This window comes from Prunus dulcis, chromosome 6 (assembly GCF_902201215.1).
Source record: "Prunus dulcis chromosome 6, ALMONDv2, whole genome shotgun sequence".
NCBI classification, from domain to species: Eukaryota; Viridiplantae; Streptophyta; class Magnoliopsida; order Rosales; family Rosaceae; genus Prunus; species Prunus dulcis.
The window spans coordinates 17093212-17110609 of NC_047655.1; the positions used below are offsets into that span (position 1 = coordinate 17093212).

The window sequence follows — 17398 nt, forward strand, 5'->3', positions numbered from 1 at the left end:
CCAAGCTAATATTTTTTTTGGCTTTTGGGGACTCCAAGTAAAATAATAATAACAACAACAACAACAATAATAATAATAATAATAATAATAATAACATTTAAAATATTTCGAAACCAAAAAATGACAAATAAAATAATTAAAAAAACAAATAATCTAAAACAAACCCTTTCTCCGTCTCTCAAAAAAAAATTTTCTTTCAAATACCATAGGAAAAAAAACCCCCAAAATTTAACAACAATAACCTAAATCTTATCACTGTGAGAAGGATTTCTTCACTCTGCATCCGCTTCTCTGTGTGTGTGTGTGTGAGAGAGAGAGAGAGAGAGAGAGAGAGAGAGTGATCGTGAGAGTTGGGATAGAGGGAGGGAGAGGGAGGAGTTGAGAGAGTCAGTGAGAAAAGGAGTGATAAGAGGAAGAGAGAGATTGAGGGGGAGAAGTTGTGATTCACACAAAGAGAGGAAGAGAACGAAGCATAGAGAAAATAAGCATAATACAAAGAAGAGGAAGAAAAAAGAAAATAGAGAGACAAAAAAGAAGCAGAGAGAAACCCAAAAAAAAACAAGTAGAAGAGAAAAAGAGAGAAGAATAGAGAGTTGAGAAAGCAGCCAAATTTTGATTAGTTTATTAGATTAAAAAACAAAAAACAACCGCACTATGGGACACAAGAGACGACATGTGGCAAGGAGGGATAGGCTAATATTTGTGGGAGTAGGGACATCTTGTAAAATTTGCACCAAAGTCCAATATTTTTAAACCTTGCCCTAGACTGGAGCCCACTCCAATCTATATGTAGATATGTCCTTGTTTGTATTGTTATGGCTCAGTTTTTTCAAGCTTTATTTTTTTTTGATTATTATGAGTTTGCAATATTAGTTGGGATGTCTATACTAGAGTTTCTTGAATCCTGTGTTAGTGAAGGTGCACCAGATTGTCTTAATTTTGATGTTAGATCACTGTCATTGTAATGGCCCTTTGTGGCTTTATGGCCAATAGCTTTTTTGGCTGAATTATGAATGCAATCCAAGAATTTCTCAACAAAAAAAAAACTCTATTTTTAATTAATGTCTTTATTATTTATTTATTTATTTTTGTTAATGACATGTTGGTTTAGCGATAAATGCACTCTATTGTTAAGGTATGGAGTTTGTCATCTCGAATTTGGGGGGATAAGATTGGTAAAAATGTATAATTTCTCCAACTTTAAGGCTCAAACACCAACTAAAATTAATCTACACATCAAGGGGTTTGTAACTCAATTGGTTAAGAGTATTTACTCATACACTCAAAGTCCTAGATTCGATTTCCCCCTCCCCCAATATCCCTTGTATAAATAATAATAATAATAATAATAATAATCTACACATGCTTGTTCGAAGATAATGAAGAGTTATTATGAGGATCCGATCATGTGCTTGAATTTTCTCTACTAGGTTAAGAAGTGTGTGTGCTTTTATAGACCATTCACATAAATGCATATGGCTTTCAAATGGGGATCTAGATCCTCTGCTTCTTTTTTCTCTTTCATGATCTGCTTGACTTTTATTCTTGATACGCCACCTTATTAAAATTTAATCCAAGGGACTTTAAGTTGACACATCATCTTTAAAACAGAACCCAATTATCTCATATTAAAAAAAATAAAAAAAATAACCCAAATTGAACTAACAAGAAACTTAACACCGTTAAACTTTTTTCTACACCACGTCATCCCTCCTCCCGCTTTCCTACCGTTCTATTCTTCTTCTTCCTTTTTTTTTCACTTCTTTCTTTCTCTGCATCTCCATAGTTTTTTTTTTTTTTTTTTTTCTAATTCCTTTTCTCTACAGCACATAATCCCTCTCCCTTTCCCACTGTTCTAATCTTCTTTTTTCTTTTTCTTCTCTGCAGCTTCTCCACCCTATTGCACAGATATTTTTATCTCCTCCCTTCCTCTTGTAAAACGTCTTTGTATCCCGTTTGTTTGTTTGATTTCGTGAGCACCTTTATTCTTGTGGAAATAAAAACTGATCTTCCTATTATTTTATTCTCTGTTTTTTTGTTCTCTGAAATTTTCTTGATTTTGATGATTCTTGTTGTGGGTATATGATTTTCATAGTAAGAATTGTATGTTATTTTATGAAATTTAGAAGGAAAAAAAACAATAAAACAATCTGTATGAAAGAGGGAGGGATTACGTCTTGTAGGAAAGGGGAAGAAGGGATGACGTGCTCTAGAGAAAAGTTTAACACGTTAAGTTTCCTATTATTTCAAGTAGGGTTATTTTATGAGAAAATTGGGTTATTAAAGTCCCTTGAATTAAATTTTAATGAAGTGACGTATTTATAATAGAAGTTAAGCAAATTATGGCACTCGAAAAACAAGCAGATGATCCGGCTCCTTCGAATGGATGTCATCTGATCTATGTATCTTTTGTTTAAATATTGTACTTGCCAAAAAAACCATGAGAATTATTATTATTTTTTTTTTTTAAAGGGGATCGTTATGCTCTTCATGGTTATCGTACCAATGAAAAAAGAATTTTTTAAAAAAAACATTAAAAAGAAAAGGTAGTTACTTGCCTTGTTTAACAAACCAATAGCACAAAACTTTCTTCTTCTTCTTCTTCTTCTTCATCTTCTTCTTGTTTTATATGGTAAACAACAGTAAAAGTTGCATTTGCGTAGCACTTTAGAATAAACCTGCTTGTCTTACTTTAGAATAGAAATCTCACTACTCTCACTTTTGATTATATCCATATCTGTGGAGAGACCAAAACAGAATGTATGGGCCCCCTCGTCCTTGTGCAATGCAATACATACAGGCTTCCACAATCTTAAGTTAGGAAAATAATCTATATTATCTTAAACTGAATTCACACTTGGAGCATTTTGGATACAAATAGTGAGATTCCAACGTCGAACCTTTTCAAGTATCGACAGACTTACCATGAAGAGTTATAGTTGATAATATATTATATCTGGAGTGCCAATACTATTTAAGAGAGAACAAAAAACAGGAGGTATTACTTTTTCTTTCTTTCTAATTTAGGGTTAGGTGCATGGAATGGAACCCAATTGACTAAAGGAGCTCAGGGAACTCAGAGAGAGAGAGAGAGAGAGAGAGAGAGAGAGAGAGAGTATTAATTGTACTTGTTGCTAATAAATCTTGTCTTTAAAGGGCAAGTTCGATTTGGGAAGTGAGTCCATTGGCATCACCAAACGTCTGAATAAATTAAGGATTGGATTATCTTAGAGAAGAGTTGATTTGAAAAAGAAAACAAGGAGGATAAGATTAATAATAATTATATAATTAATAAGGTCTTGGTGGCAATGATGTGTATAAAGTTGGGATGATGGTGGTGGGTGCCCTACGAATGGTTGGCCGATTCCTTAGTGATTTTCCCTTTCATATTTTCCTGTGTATTTGTTTGAATAAACAAAAGAAACGTCACGTAAACAATTGCTTTTACTGTTTGTGGTCTTATTCTCAAGTGCAATCTAAAGTGGCGTGCCACTGCCACTAAGAATGGCTAGTGTTGGCGTCACCAATTTTCAGATTCAAAAAAATCATGAAAAATTTAGATTCTCAATCCAAGTTTGGATGCGATTTTCCTTTTCTTGTGTCCCCGAATATGTAATTATGTATGCTTTGTTGAAAATAAGTGAATTTCATTCCTTTTTCACATACTCACCGACATCAAACCTGTATTTGGGCTTTCTTGAAAATAAGGACTTCAATATGCTACTTTTGTGGCGTTGGTATGAAGGAGTTTCTTGTAGTTTTTCCTAAGATTGGGCCAGCTTTCCTTATGGAGGGTTCTAGCAATTTCTAGTCTGATATTAATTGAAACATACATAAAATGATAAAAGAACAATTTATAAACTTAAATGCAATCAAAAAAACATAATTTAGAGCTAAAGATTTCTCAATTCAATTATGTACAGCAGGAGTTTAAAAGAAAACAAACGATAAACTGATAAATTGAAAAACTGATAAACTGGTACATGAAAAAAAAAAAAAAAAAAAAAGCAAGCCTAGCAACTAGGAATCATACTAAGTGTTGGCAGAGCAATAAACTTCAGGAGTTGTCAATTGGATATCTTAATACAGAGGAAACTAGTTGAGTTCAATGAGATCAAGTGTTGATTGAGTGTGAAATCTTTTTTTGGGAGAACAGTTGTGTGGCTATAGAGCTGTGCTCAGCTAGTATATATAAGCTCCTTGGTTGATGAAGGGATGGTTGAATCTACTGTGAATCCTTTCTTTGCGGGTTGAACTGTTGAACTTAAGTGCTTTGATTTTTGTGCCGACGGTGAGAACTAGGGGTGGGCACGGTTCGGTTTGGACCGGTTTTTGCCTCAAATTAGAACCGATCCGATACTATTCATGCGGTTTGGTTCGGTTCGGTTTTAATTAAAAAATTCAAAAACCGTCCGGTTCGGTTTGAACCGGTTTCGGTCCGGTTCCGGTTCCGGTTCGGTTTTGAACCGGATTATAAAAATTATTTTTTTAAATTGTTTTGTAATACAATTCTCAACTGAAATATTATTTTTTTACTTGAAAATTAACAAATTATTCAATTTCATATAATTAATAAATATTAAAGTGAGAAAAGAGAGATATTTTGACATTGAACTTGGATAAATATTAGGTTTTTTTTAGTGAAATTAAAAATATAGCATTAAATATAAATATATATTGAAATTATATATTTTTTTAGTTTCACCGGTTCGGTTCGGCCCGGTTCGGTTTTTGAAGACATGGAACCGGATCCGAATCCGGTCCAAACCGGTCCGGTTCGGTTTTTGACCGGTTTTTGACTTTTTGGTCAACTCGGTTTTTTTTCGGTTTGGTTCGGTGTGGTTCGGCTCGGATTTCCGGTTTGCCAGTTTGAGTGCCCACCCCTAGTGAGAACTACCCAAGCATTGCCTTTCTTCGACAAGTTGGTTCAGGAGAAGCTCATGGTTCAAGTCGCATTTAATGTGGTTGCTCAGCCTTTCTTTTGCCGCCTAACTTCTTCCTAGTTGTAGAAGTCAACTTTGAGCTTTGATTTGGGTAAGCGAGCCTTTACTCGAGTAAAAGGTTTTCAAATTTGTGAGCAACAACTTTAAATTAAAAGGTCAACATTATTAGGAGGCATGAGACATCCTTTTACGAACGCTTCCCAGACCTAGATGCAGCCTAACTGCCAAACCGCTGCAAGAGCCGCTATCCAGCAACTAGGCCACGACGTGTCTCGCACTCCTCCAAATCAGCATGCTACGCTCCAAACTGCGGAACAAAAAAAAAAAAACAAAAAAAAGATACCCGGCGACAATCGCCAAAGTAGCCACCATTGCAACCACCGATGCTACCACCACCCAGGCGCGTCGGTTATCTCTTGCAGTCATGACGACAAGCAGTTGGGCCCACCCCATTGGTCCTCCTCTCGACTCTCGACAGAAGAAAAGGCTGCCATAGCCACCGCCGACAACAGCGGCAACTACGACCGTGCTGCTCCCATGCGACAACAACAACCAGTTGGGCCTGCCCAACTTGTCCTCGCCGTGAAGAAAAATGAAGAAAAAGAATATATATTCGACCTACCTTGGTGTGCACGACGACTCCTCTCCTCAACAAGCAGTACAATTCTCCAAGATCTCTCTCACAAGCTAGAAAGTAGAGGAAACAAGTTTGCAATTTGAATAGGAGTGAAAAGAAGCCTTGTATTTATAAAGGTTGGACATCCTAGGTCAAGGAGGAATCACAAGCCTATTCCCATTGGGAGTCCAACTCCAAGAATAAGGGGTATTTGTAGAGACATATATTTCGAAGGCTAATAAGAAGATGATACGTGAAAAATGAATATTCCTTAGGTCAAACAAATTATCCTAATTAATTCCTATTTAATTAGAGAAATTATCTTAAATTTAAGATAGGAATATCTCCATAAATCAAGGAACCAATCTCCACCAAATCTCTTAGAGTAATTCTTAATTATCATCTTTTTGGGGAAGAATAATCCTAACCAAATAAGGATTATTGTCCTAAAACCCTAGCACACAAGAAGGCTATAAATACATGGCTACACAAGGCATTCAAGGTAATTCTTCTCTAATTCCCAAATCATACGAAAAACCCCTCTCTCTCTCTCCTTGTCGTCGCCCCTCTCATCTCTCCCTCTCTCACACAGCTAAGTGCCACCACACACGGCTAAGGCCACTCGGCTCTTCCCGTGAGAGAAAACTTCATTCATTTTAGCTATTGCCGCATCTTTTATCAAAGATCCAATTGAACTAACTTAGATATCGGAAGGCCTTTGTCCAACAACCCCCGGATGTGGTCTATTTACTCATGTTTATTTCACAGGCATCGAGAAAAAGAGAGAAGGAAGCTCAAAGGGAGAAAAATCTACATGCGAATATTCTCCCGTGAGAAATTTGCACAAACACTTAGAATCATTCTACTAGTCAAACCACTGGTCGTAGTCCTTTTGAGGTTGTTTATAGGAAAAATCCTATAAGCCCTTTGGAATTAACTCCTCTTCCAATCAAGAATCAGTTCAATGGTGATGTAGAAGAAAGAGCTAAAAGCATCAAATGATTGCGTGAACAGGTCTACAAGAAAATCCTTCAACAAAATGAAAAGTACAAGAAGAGTGCTAACAAGCATCGCAAAGATGCAAAATTTAAGGAAGGTGCACCTTGAAAGTTTGGTAAACTCAAGCCTAAGGTTGATGGTCCAGTCAAAGTATTTAAGCGCATAGGTAATAATTCTTATGAGATTGTGCTTCCAGATCACTACAACGTTTCAAGTACTTTCAATGTTTCAGACCTTTCTCCGTTTCATTGCAAGTAAAACCAGCATGACTCGACATCGAGTCTTTTCCAACCGAGGGAGTGTATGCAAACAAACTCCTAATATCATGCCCAAAGGAATTCCAAATACTTACATCACTCACTCAAGCTGAAGGGGTTGCAAGACATTAAAGCAGGTGTTATTATGACTGAAAATTAATTGCATACAAGATTAATTTGAAGCCAAGTCTATCTGGAACTCATTGTTTTTTTACGAATCCCCATTTAGAGTTTTCTAGAAGAAGTTATGGTCATTTAAGAGCACTTTCATCCATTTTCCATGGCAAAGGGCAAGTGCTGTTACTATTCATGTGAATAGTGGCAGCCCTTGTAAAAAGTTTGTTGTGTTTCCACCCATTGTCATGACAACCCAAGGACAATCACTATTCCCATGAGATATGAGGAGAGGAATTTATATAGAGTTTTGGTGTGGGAATTGAAGAATATAGCTAGCTATTTATTTATTAAAAAAATTTTGAAATTTTTGGTTTTTCTGTTTTATAAATTTTTTTTTTTTAAAAAAAAAAATTTGGTTGTTGACGTCACCGCTAACGTTAGCAGCCCCCAAGCACGAGCTCGAGCTCGTTTTGCCTTTGGGTTTGCCCTGTTTGTTGAGACCAACCTTCTGCTCGAGCTGCTGAAGCCCGGTGGAATTGCGACTTGGAGCTTGGGCCGCCTTCTACCCAGGCCAAACTGAAGTACTGGAATTGTTTTAAATGAAGGTAGTGCATGCTGTCTGAAGTTATGCGAGAATCCAAAAGGAATTAGTCTTGCATTCGAATATTTCATATTTTCTAGGTATCATTTGTTTAGTCTAGGAGTCTTATTAATATTTCCTAGTTATCCTTGTTTTGGAATGACAAAAGTCACCTATCTTTGGAGAGTTGTTCCAAGGAGTTACTTCTTTTTATACTCCCCATTAAGGGTGGGCATCTTAAATCGAAATACCGAAACTGTACCATAACCGTACCGTACTATACCGATTTCACACCGTTTCATTTGATATGGGGAGATATTCGGTACCGTACCGTACCATACCAATAGAGTATGATATGGTAGCGGTATCAAAATTTTGGTACTGGTCAATACCGTACCGTACCGAATAGTACTTAAATATAATTTTGATTGCCTTTGTGTGTGTTTATAGAGCCTTTTTCTTTGATTCATTTGATAATTAAAAGCTTTTTCTTTGATTTATTTGGCAAAAGTCATCTTTCTTCAAGCAACTCAATTAGTAATTTTTAATTTATAGGTAAAAAGGTTTTCATGATGAAAATATAATAAATAAAATAGTTGTAAAATATTCAACCAAGACCCTTTGAGTGAAAGAAAAGAAAGAAACAGTATGTACTTTTATCTCTTAATAAAATTAGTGCCCATCACCGTTTGATTTTAGGATTATCTTTGGACTCTTTACTTTTTGTTTGTAGAAAAGTCACTTAAAATCTTGATTAAGATGGAGGCTTTTTTTTTTGGGTTAAATGGCAGGCCTAAGCCGACAACAAACTAAACTAACAAGGAATGACCCTGGGCTGAGCCCTGCCTAAAATATAAGTAGCTAAAATATCTTTGAATTTGTAACTTAGGCATCACTTATTTTGGTGAATGAATATGTTGAATATTGAATTGGTTCATTTTTTAGTTGTATCATTTTGGTAGCGAAATGGTACCGATACCGATTTAGCACGGTACGATACGGTACCAATTTTGGCAAACCATTATCCCATACCGTACCATACCGATTTAAATTTCCGGTATCGATAGTAATACAGGCTTAATACCGTACCATACCGTACCATGCCCACCCCTACGCCCCATTGTGTTATGCTGGGACATTGAGTATTGAAATGAAAAGTTATGTTCTTTTGAACTATTATCCTTAAACTCTGTATCTCTGTATCTCCTTGGAGGATTCCATTGAGTGGTGAGTTCATTTACTCTATGGCCCCATTTGGTTCATGAGAAAGGAGACTTGGGAATGGGAAATCAATTACTTTCCCATGTTTGGTAAATCTAGGTATAGGAAATCGTTGCTTGGCTCATGGGAAAGTAAGGGGGAAAGTGAAACCATCCTCCCAACTTTGGTTTTGTTTTTGTTTTCCCTCATCATGGGAAAGTTTGGGAAAATAAGCTAACATTAAATACATATTTTTTATGACCATTTTATCCCCATTAACAATTTAGAATTACAATATATCATTAAATGCATTTTTTTTTATATTTGATTTAATATGGATATAATTAAAATTTTATACAAACTTTGTTTTCCATTCCTACTCAAAACAAACATGGGAAAGGAAATAAAATGATATTTCCCAGTTACTTTCCCAGAATTATCAAACATGGAAAAGGAATCTTCCATTCCCATTCATTGGGGAATGACATAGGAAATAATTTCTCCTCAAATTCATTCTATGAACCAAACAGGGCCTATATCCCAAGATAAACACTTTGGGTGGTGATTTCTGTATCCCTTGGGTGTATGTTGGGTGGTGAGTGTTTCTTTGTGCTTTGAGCCTTTGGTCCCAAGCCATTTATCTGCCATATCTGCACGAGGCCCAACGGACCATTCCATTTAAAGTCCATTTATTATATTATAACTGTTTCTAGATAATAATAATAATAATAATAATATTAATATTACTATATCTATATCTTAAATTTAAGTCTATTTCCTTTTTTTAATAATAGATTTTAAAAAACAATGTTTTCTTTATAAATAAAATAATTATTTTGTTCTTCAAGTGGAAATCTTTTAAGCTCAAACAAGAGTCTAGCAAAAATAAGAAATCTTATTAATATGAGTCTAGCAATTTTCTATCTACATGTACTTCAAAAAGAGTCATTGGTTCTTTTTCCGAAAAATAAGAAATCTTATTAATATATACATAATAGTTAAAAATATTGAAATGAAATTGTCAAAAAAAGAAATTTACAAAACATGAAATACATAAGTCAGGCTTGGTGTGGGCCCATATAAGCCCGACCCATCCCTATATGGGTTAGGGCCACAGACTAGAGCTGAACTTAATAATTTCCATAAGGGTGACTTTTGAAAAAGCAAAAGGAGAGAGAAATTTTTTAAAAGAAGCCAAAATGAACAAAATTGCCCTAATTTATTTTTGTATTTCCTAAAGAATCTTTTACATTTGCACGTCTTTCGTCTGAAAATTGAGAGATTTTTCTGTCCTTTTTTGAAAAATATTTGGCTTTTTCCAAAAGTGAAAATTTTTTTGTGGCTAAAACCTAAATTTACTTTTTCATAAATAGTTGGGTTTTACCCCTAGTAAGGCCAACTTCAAACTGGCTTGACCCGACCCACTTGACATCTCTACTTGTGGGCATATCATGAGTGTTATGGATGCTTGGACATAATTGGACAATTGTTTGCTACTTATATCGGACCAACCTTATACTCCAGTCTTAGATGAAGCCGGAAGGGAAAGGTAAGGTCCATCAAACCAGGAAGGCATCCTCTATACAATCTTTCTTACCAATTCCCCTTCCCATAATTGGAGGATCAACCCTCAGCACCGAAAGCAGGCAATAAGCTTGCTATTTATGAGAATACCACGTATATGATATGAAAGCCAATTTTATGAAGCCTCTTACTTCGTGTAAGAAAGCCAAATTCTAAATCTAAGCAGCCAACAAATTTATTACAAGTACAACCTTGAAGCTTCGGCCATTAGCAAGATCAAGTTGGCTTGCTAGCCAGTGAAGGTGAACTCAATAAATTCCTCTCATAGAGCTAGCTGTTAGCCTGCTACAGAGTTCACTTAGTAGATGAGGGAAAACTTGAGCAAATCATATATCCTTGTCAATTGTCATTTATCAACATACAAATCAGAGTTAGAACCTCAACAAAAATCAACTGTGTCTAACATCACGACTGAACTCAACATGAAATTTACCTCCCGTAGACAACAACCCAACTGAGGGAATGTCATAAAAATTTTCTGAAAAACTAAAGAATCTTTTCCGAACTGGTATCGTACAGGTACCTAAAATTCTTGTGGCATACAACATTCTCATGCTTATTCATGTGCCTTGATAATGCCATTAGACGAAATAGTTTCTTTAGCCAACTGAAAGATGTTTCGAGAAACAAGCTGCCCATCTATCTTACTATGCCTTTACATACAGGAATACTCTTCCAGAACTCTAGAAGGGGCCACAATTAACCTAATGACTCACTAAACTTATTACTAAAAACCAATTAGTATAATTTCAGATTCGTTTCAGTAGAACCCCTTGAAAATAAATAATGAATGTATAAGGCATATTGCCTGAATTGCTCATTAATTATTTCTTTTATCTGTGAATAAGGCTGAGAAGAAAAGAGACAGAAGAAGAAATCATTAAGCAAAATCTAGAAACAAGAACTAGGAGAAAAATCATTCAAAAAGTACAATGAAGAGAAAGTAACATCCAGAAAAACAGTAATTCATATTCCAAAACAAAGCTTAAAGAGGGTTAAAATATGAATGCATCAAAAGCATTGAAAACGAAATAATGGAGGCTTAATTTTAAATTTATGAAAAAAAAAAAAAAGGTTCTCCAATTTTCCTGCTATCCAAATATCTCTGACTTTGCAGGGTTGAACATTCACATGAAAGATAAAATAATACTTTAGAATGGGATGATAGCAGAACTAAGACTCCGATTGTATTCTTAAAATATAGACATACACACTAAATGTACATACTTTTATTTTATAAAATTTAATACATGGACCTGTTAATATACTAAAGACTTTGTGAATCCCCAGACCTAAATTTCTATGCAGCCTTAAACCTCCAGGCATGAATAAAAAAAAAAATGAAAAAAAACAAAATATAGGGGGAACAAAAGGCCTCTTTCTTTCCCAAAATATGTATTTCAGGCAAGACGCTGCCGCTACAACTTGGTGTAAGAAAAAGATAGAAAGAAACCTGCCAAGCAGTCAGCCAGCCTTTTGCATATTTAAGATAATAAGACCTCCTCAACTAGCTACAGGTAACTAAAATATTGAAATAGCAATCTCGTATCATAATTTCAAAACTAGCAAATTAAGTAAACTTTCAATATATTTGAAACAGTTTAACCAAACAAAAGAATGTTTCCCATAACAGAGAATTAACACAATTCCTCAAAAGGTCATAAGCTAAGAGGAGTTATCTTAACGTGAAAACTAAAAACCATTACATGGGGATAGAATTGATTGATGTAAGAAAAGAAAAAGAAACCAAAAATAGAAATGATGGGAGGGAATAAAGATAAAACAAAGATCCAATATCAAACTGATAATAACAAACAAAAATCACAATACATTAATAAGCAAATAATATATTATAAAAATGGGGAAAAGGGCAGGAAATGGGGTGAAACACGAAAGAATAGTCACTGAAAAAGAAAAAGAAACTGAACATTAAGGTGAAACTGGATGTTGTCAATTCTTACAAAATAAAGGATGTCAAAGATGTGATGAATTAAAACATTAAAAGAAAAAAACAAAAAAGGAACGTCCACCAAGTTGCTATCGAGCTTGGCCAAATTTGAAGTTATGGACCATGAGAAAACTAAAATACAAAGTCTTCCCAAAGAAAAACTTCCCGAAAAAGTGTTCAATCCAAAGCAAGCTTTAAGATAAATATTCCTTAGAGACATGATCATCCTTCCTGATGTTCAGCGACACTTACTCTGCAAACATACAGCCCAAGAATGTAATGCCAAGAAACACAACAATCTTCCTTTCAAAGAAATTATCATCTCTAAAGCATCAAAACAATTAAAGCTTTAAATATTTAAAAAAAAAAAAAACTGAAAAAATTGAGAAAAACATTCATGCTCAAAGAAGTTAAAACATATGTCCAAGTGATCCCTGTTACAAAAATTATGAGCCATGGCATCATGATGGTATAAATACAAGGATTCAGTGAACATAATATCAGATTCAAATGGCAAAAGAAACTAAAGAGAAGGTACACATTTAATATAGTATAGTATACCACCAAAAAGAAAAGTGGCTAGTTAATGTTAGAGTAACCAACTGCACAAGTTTACAAAACAGATTTCCTAAATGAAGTTAAAGACGGTAAACACTTTAGCCCGTTTACCAAAAAAAAAAAAAAACAACCAGAAGAAAATTGAAAATGGAAATGGAAATTATCCAGGAGGGAATTAAAAACTTAAAAGACTTTCGAACATTTTTATTCATAGAATACAAAATACTAAAGATACCTTCGTTAGTTATGAATATTATAAATATGTGAAAAGAAATATTCAGAGAGAAAATCATTTGGGGAAATTTGGGAAACGCTATAAAAAAATGTCATGAGTCTGACCGAATAACCCCAAACTTCAGTATAAATTCTGTAAATTCTCATTGCACTAATAAGTATCTGATATTTAAAAAACATGTAAGAAATTCTAATAAATCTGATCAACAAATATTGTGCGTGCGTGCATGTGTGTGTGCATGAAAAGGTTGGATTCTTAAATACAATGTTATGTCATCCTCTGATGAAAGTATGAGGATGATTATCTCATTCAATTTAATGTAGGAAGAAGAGTCTTTAAGAATCTTAAAATCATATTTTACTAGAATTAAATTAATCCACAAATGAGCTCCACGTGTGAATACACAAATGCTTAGTTTCATGTAATCACAGAAGTTTACAACAAAACAGTACATCTTAGACTGGTACAGTACTCAAATGAATATAATTTAGTCCAAAGGTTTGATAAAATTCAAACTCATGAACCCAGCAGAAAGAAGTAAAATATAATAAAATAATAGAAATAAAGAAAGGTTCATAATCCAGCTGGAAGCCAGAAAAAAAAGAACCTGACACCACATAAGTGGGATAGGAAATAACTAGCAACAGAAAACCAAACTTCCAAGAAAAGAACTATCATGGAAACTGGCGAAGAAGCAACATGCAAAGCAGCAAGGCTTATTGCAGAACAAAAACAGTAAACCCTTAGACTTCACAGACTTAACCGCGTGTAAAGAACATAAACAATATGCCTCGGAGACTCAGAAGAAAAATGACCTTTTGTTTACCATAACAAACAGTTACATCTATTAGTTCTAGAGCCTCTTTTATGGTAATCTGTTCTTGGCTAACTCTCTCTATGCTGAAATTGATTAAGCTCACCAAAATCATCTACTTTCACCCCATAACATAAAATTTTAAGTACCTTGTCAGTTGGCTATGTGCATTCAGGTTTTGTAAATAAATTTTTTTTCTTCAGAGACTTAGAAGGACGCGGCCTTTTTTCTGCATACCATAACAAACTGAAACAGTAATGTCTGTTACCCAACCATTCTAACCTGTTTTTGGCTTACTTCCTGTATGCTGAAATTATTTAAGCTCACCAAAACTATCTACTTTCAATAGATAACATGCAAATTCTCATCTTGAAATTCACCTTTCATAACAACCTATGTAAATTATGAAACTCATAAAATCTCAGTGAGTTACATGTATACAGAAAAATTGATTCAGTTCCCACAAAGCAAACACCGGATATTTGAGAAAGAGTCAAAATACAAGTACTTGTAACCAAATTAGACATTTTAAATCCATATAAACCATCGTGCAAAATTTTTTTTACCACAAAACTACCAAAAACTAAAACTGAATATGCATAAAAAGCAAGATGAAGAAACATATGCACGACACTAGGACATGAGAAATGTAATTGCAATACGGCATACCACATATATGATGTATACCCAGCGAATGACCCACCAGCCCTCTGAGGCCTACCAGAACCCGGCTGCTGAACCTGCGTATTTGGGTAAACGTGCTGCAGACCCTGGAGCATAGGAAGAGACCCACTCGTCCCATATGCACCAAGCAATGAGGGGTTACTCAACCCATGAGATCCTCCACCCAAACTGACCAACCCATGAGACCCTCCACCTAAATTGACCAACCCATGAGACCCTCCACTGTACCCACCAACACCAGCACCCACCTGGCCCACTTGGCTTACCGGAATAACACTTGGGTTCAATGCCCCTCCCATTATACCCGGGTTCAATGCTCGGGCCACCATACCCGGGTTGGCAGACCCAGGAACAAACCCACCACCCACATTGCCCATTAATCCACCGTACAATGGGTTAAGGTTCGGATGCTGACCGAACAAAGCCATATTCTGCGCTGCTGCTACAGCAGCCAGTGTCGGCTGCTGCATTTGCCCTTGCGGGGGCGCCACAGCTGAGTTCTTGTTCTTGGAACCTTCGGCCGCCTTCTGGCATTGCAATTGGTGCCCTTCAAACACCTTGAAGGGTTCTTCAAGAGCCTTCTTCGCACCCTCCACAGTCTTGTACAGGAACAGAGCGAAACCCTTGCATTTTCCGGTCTGCGAATCGAAACCCATTGGCCCAGTTTCGATTTCCCCAAATTTAGCAAAAAAAATTCTCAATTTCTCACCATCAACATCATGCGGCACGCTGCTCACGTATATTTTTCTCGATGCCGAGTCCGATTGAGCGTTAAACGACGAAGAAGAAGTCGTCGTGTTGTTGTTGGCCGGACCCACCGAGGCCAATTGACAGGAAGCGATTCTATTGCTGATGTTCTTCTTAGGGTTCTTCAACGCCTTGGCGGCTCCACGGCGCGTTTTGAAGAGGACGAAGCCATAGCCTTTTGCCTTGCCCGTGGCCTTGTCCAACACCAAATTGCATTCCTCGATCTCGCCAAAGGGTTCGAAGGCAGCGACAAGGGTTTCGCGCGTGGTGTCCCAACCGAGGCCGTGGATGAAGATCTTTCGATGCGAAACGTCGCCGTCTGCAGCATCCCGAATGCGGTTGAAGAGGGCCGAGTCCTTGGAGGCTGCTTCGACGATGAGCTCGATGAGCTGGTCCTTGGTGTAGGCTTGGAGTAGTTCAGGGAGGTTCTCTACGTCGGACTCGGACGAGTCTGAGTCTGAGTCCGAGACGGAACCGGAATCGGAATCGGATTGGGGTTGTTTCTGGTTAGGGTTAGGGTGCTCTTCTTCTCTTTCTTCTTTTTCTTCGAATTTTTGCTTGGGGTTTTGGGTTTTGGGTTTTTTCTCAATGGTTTTGTCGGATGTTTTGATGAGCCTGCGCTTCTTCGTTTTTGTGATCTTCGCCATTGGAGCCACAGCCACCCACAGAGTCAGAGCAGAGAAGAGCAAAGCAGGTTTTTTTTTCTGGCTCGGAAGAAGACTGCGAACGACGTTATTGCTGTGTTGTGTGCGTTTTGAAAGGTACAATGAATCCCTCGGTTTTTAGAATACAAAAGGCGTTTTGAAAGGTACAATTATCAGTCGTTAGGGCTTCTCCAATCCATGAGGTTTCTTTAAAAAGTAACTATTTGATTTTTGTCCGGATTCAAAAAGTTTTTTCTCTCAACCTTCTAAATTCAAATTTTAAATTCACAACTTTATTAAATTATTTAAAAATTATTTAAGTCGAATTTTTTTTTAAGGATAACTTTTCTTCCTTCAATCTTTTTAAATAACTTCATAATTAAATTTTTTGAACCATTTCACCTAAAAAAATTAAAAATTCCACAAATATAATTTGACCTAGATTAATTGAAAATATTGTTTTGACCATTGGATTTAAATTTCATCCGTTGAATCTTTTTTTTTACCACTAAAATAGTTTAGATTTAATCTAGATCATTGATTTAAGTTACATTTAGAATTTATTTTTAAAAAAAAAAACCAAATTCATTTGTACAAGCAGACAAACAGCAGCTTGACAAGTGGCTGGACAAGCAGCCAAACAACAACAATCCAGCAGGTCAGCTGGGGCCCACGTCAGATATTGTGCACATGGGGCTGTTTTAGGTGCAGTGGGCTCCATTGAATAGTGTTGGATCCAGGCAATACTTGGACCTAGGTCCAAATTTGGGTTTTCTCAAATTTTGGGTCCTTCATTTTCTTGGGTTGGGAGAGGTTTTGAGCAATATTTTGGGCTTAGGTCATTGGGTTCAAGATGGCCTTATGGTTTGTCTTTTTGGGTTTGAGCCGGGCTCGGCCTGACTCACTGGATTTAGAGCTAGTTTAGCATTGTTGTGCTATTAAAATAATCATTGTCAGATTTGCTATGAGAAAAGTAGTTTGGCGTTTGGTAAACTTTTTGTTATAAGTGTTGTTTGTACAATAATCAGTTGTTGAGTATTTGGTAAATTTTTTGTGTGAAAGTGATGTTAGCTGTGTATAATGACTAAAAATTTCATTATGTTGAAATGACTTTTCTGTTTAAATGTTTGGTAAAAGGAAAAAGCACTTTTACTTTATCTTATATATATTTTTTGTATTAAATATGTTTCCATCACACCCTAAAATGTATTTTAGTTATAAAATAAATAAAATATTCCATTAAAAATAAATATATTGTCAATAATATGGTCATAACAAAAATTAAGTTAGTCATAAACAAACAATCATATACATTTTAAAGTAGATGAACTCATTAAACTTGCGGCTATATGATTTCTCATGACAGGACCCGATCCCAATTTCGCTTTGGAATTCGAGCCGGATCCTGTGCGTGTCCGACACCTGGCGAATGTCGGGCACAAATGACCTTTTTACCCTTCCTGTTTCAAATA

At 35.9% G+C, this 17398-nt stretch overlaps 1 protein-coding gene across 1 annotated transcript; it reads right to left on the minus strand.

Moving 5' to 3' along the window:
* Positions 1-12194: 12194 nt before the first annotated feature.
* Positions 12195-16077, minus strand: LOC117632110 (UBP1-associated protein 2B-like). Its single transcript, XM_034365515.1, has 2 exons — positions 14521-16077; positions 12195-12497 (listed from the first exon to the last, which is right to left on the minus strand). Coding segments are annotated over exons 1-2 (1410 nt in total). The 5' UTR covers positions 15930-16077; the 3' UTR covers positions 12195-12496.
* Between the last annotated feature and the right edge of the window lie 1321 nt (positions 16078-17398).

What these genes read in the sequence shown, in the direction of transcription:
- LOC117632110 (XM_034365515.1), bottom strand. Translation starts at nt 15,929, where the DNA reads ATGGCGAAGATCACAAAAACGAAGAAGCGCAGGCTCATCAAAACATCC.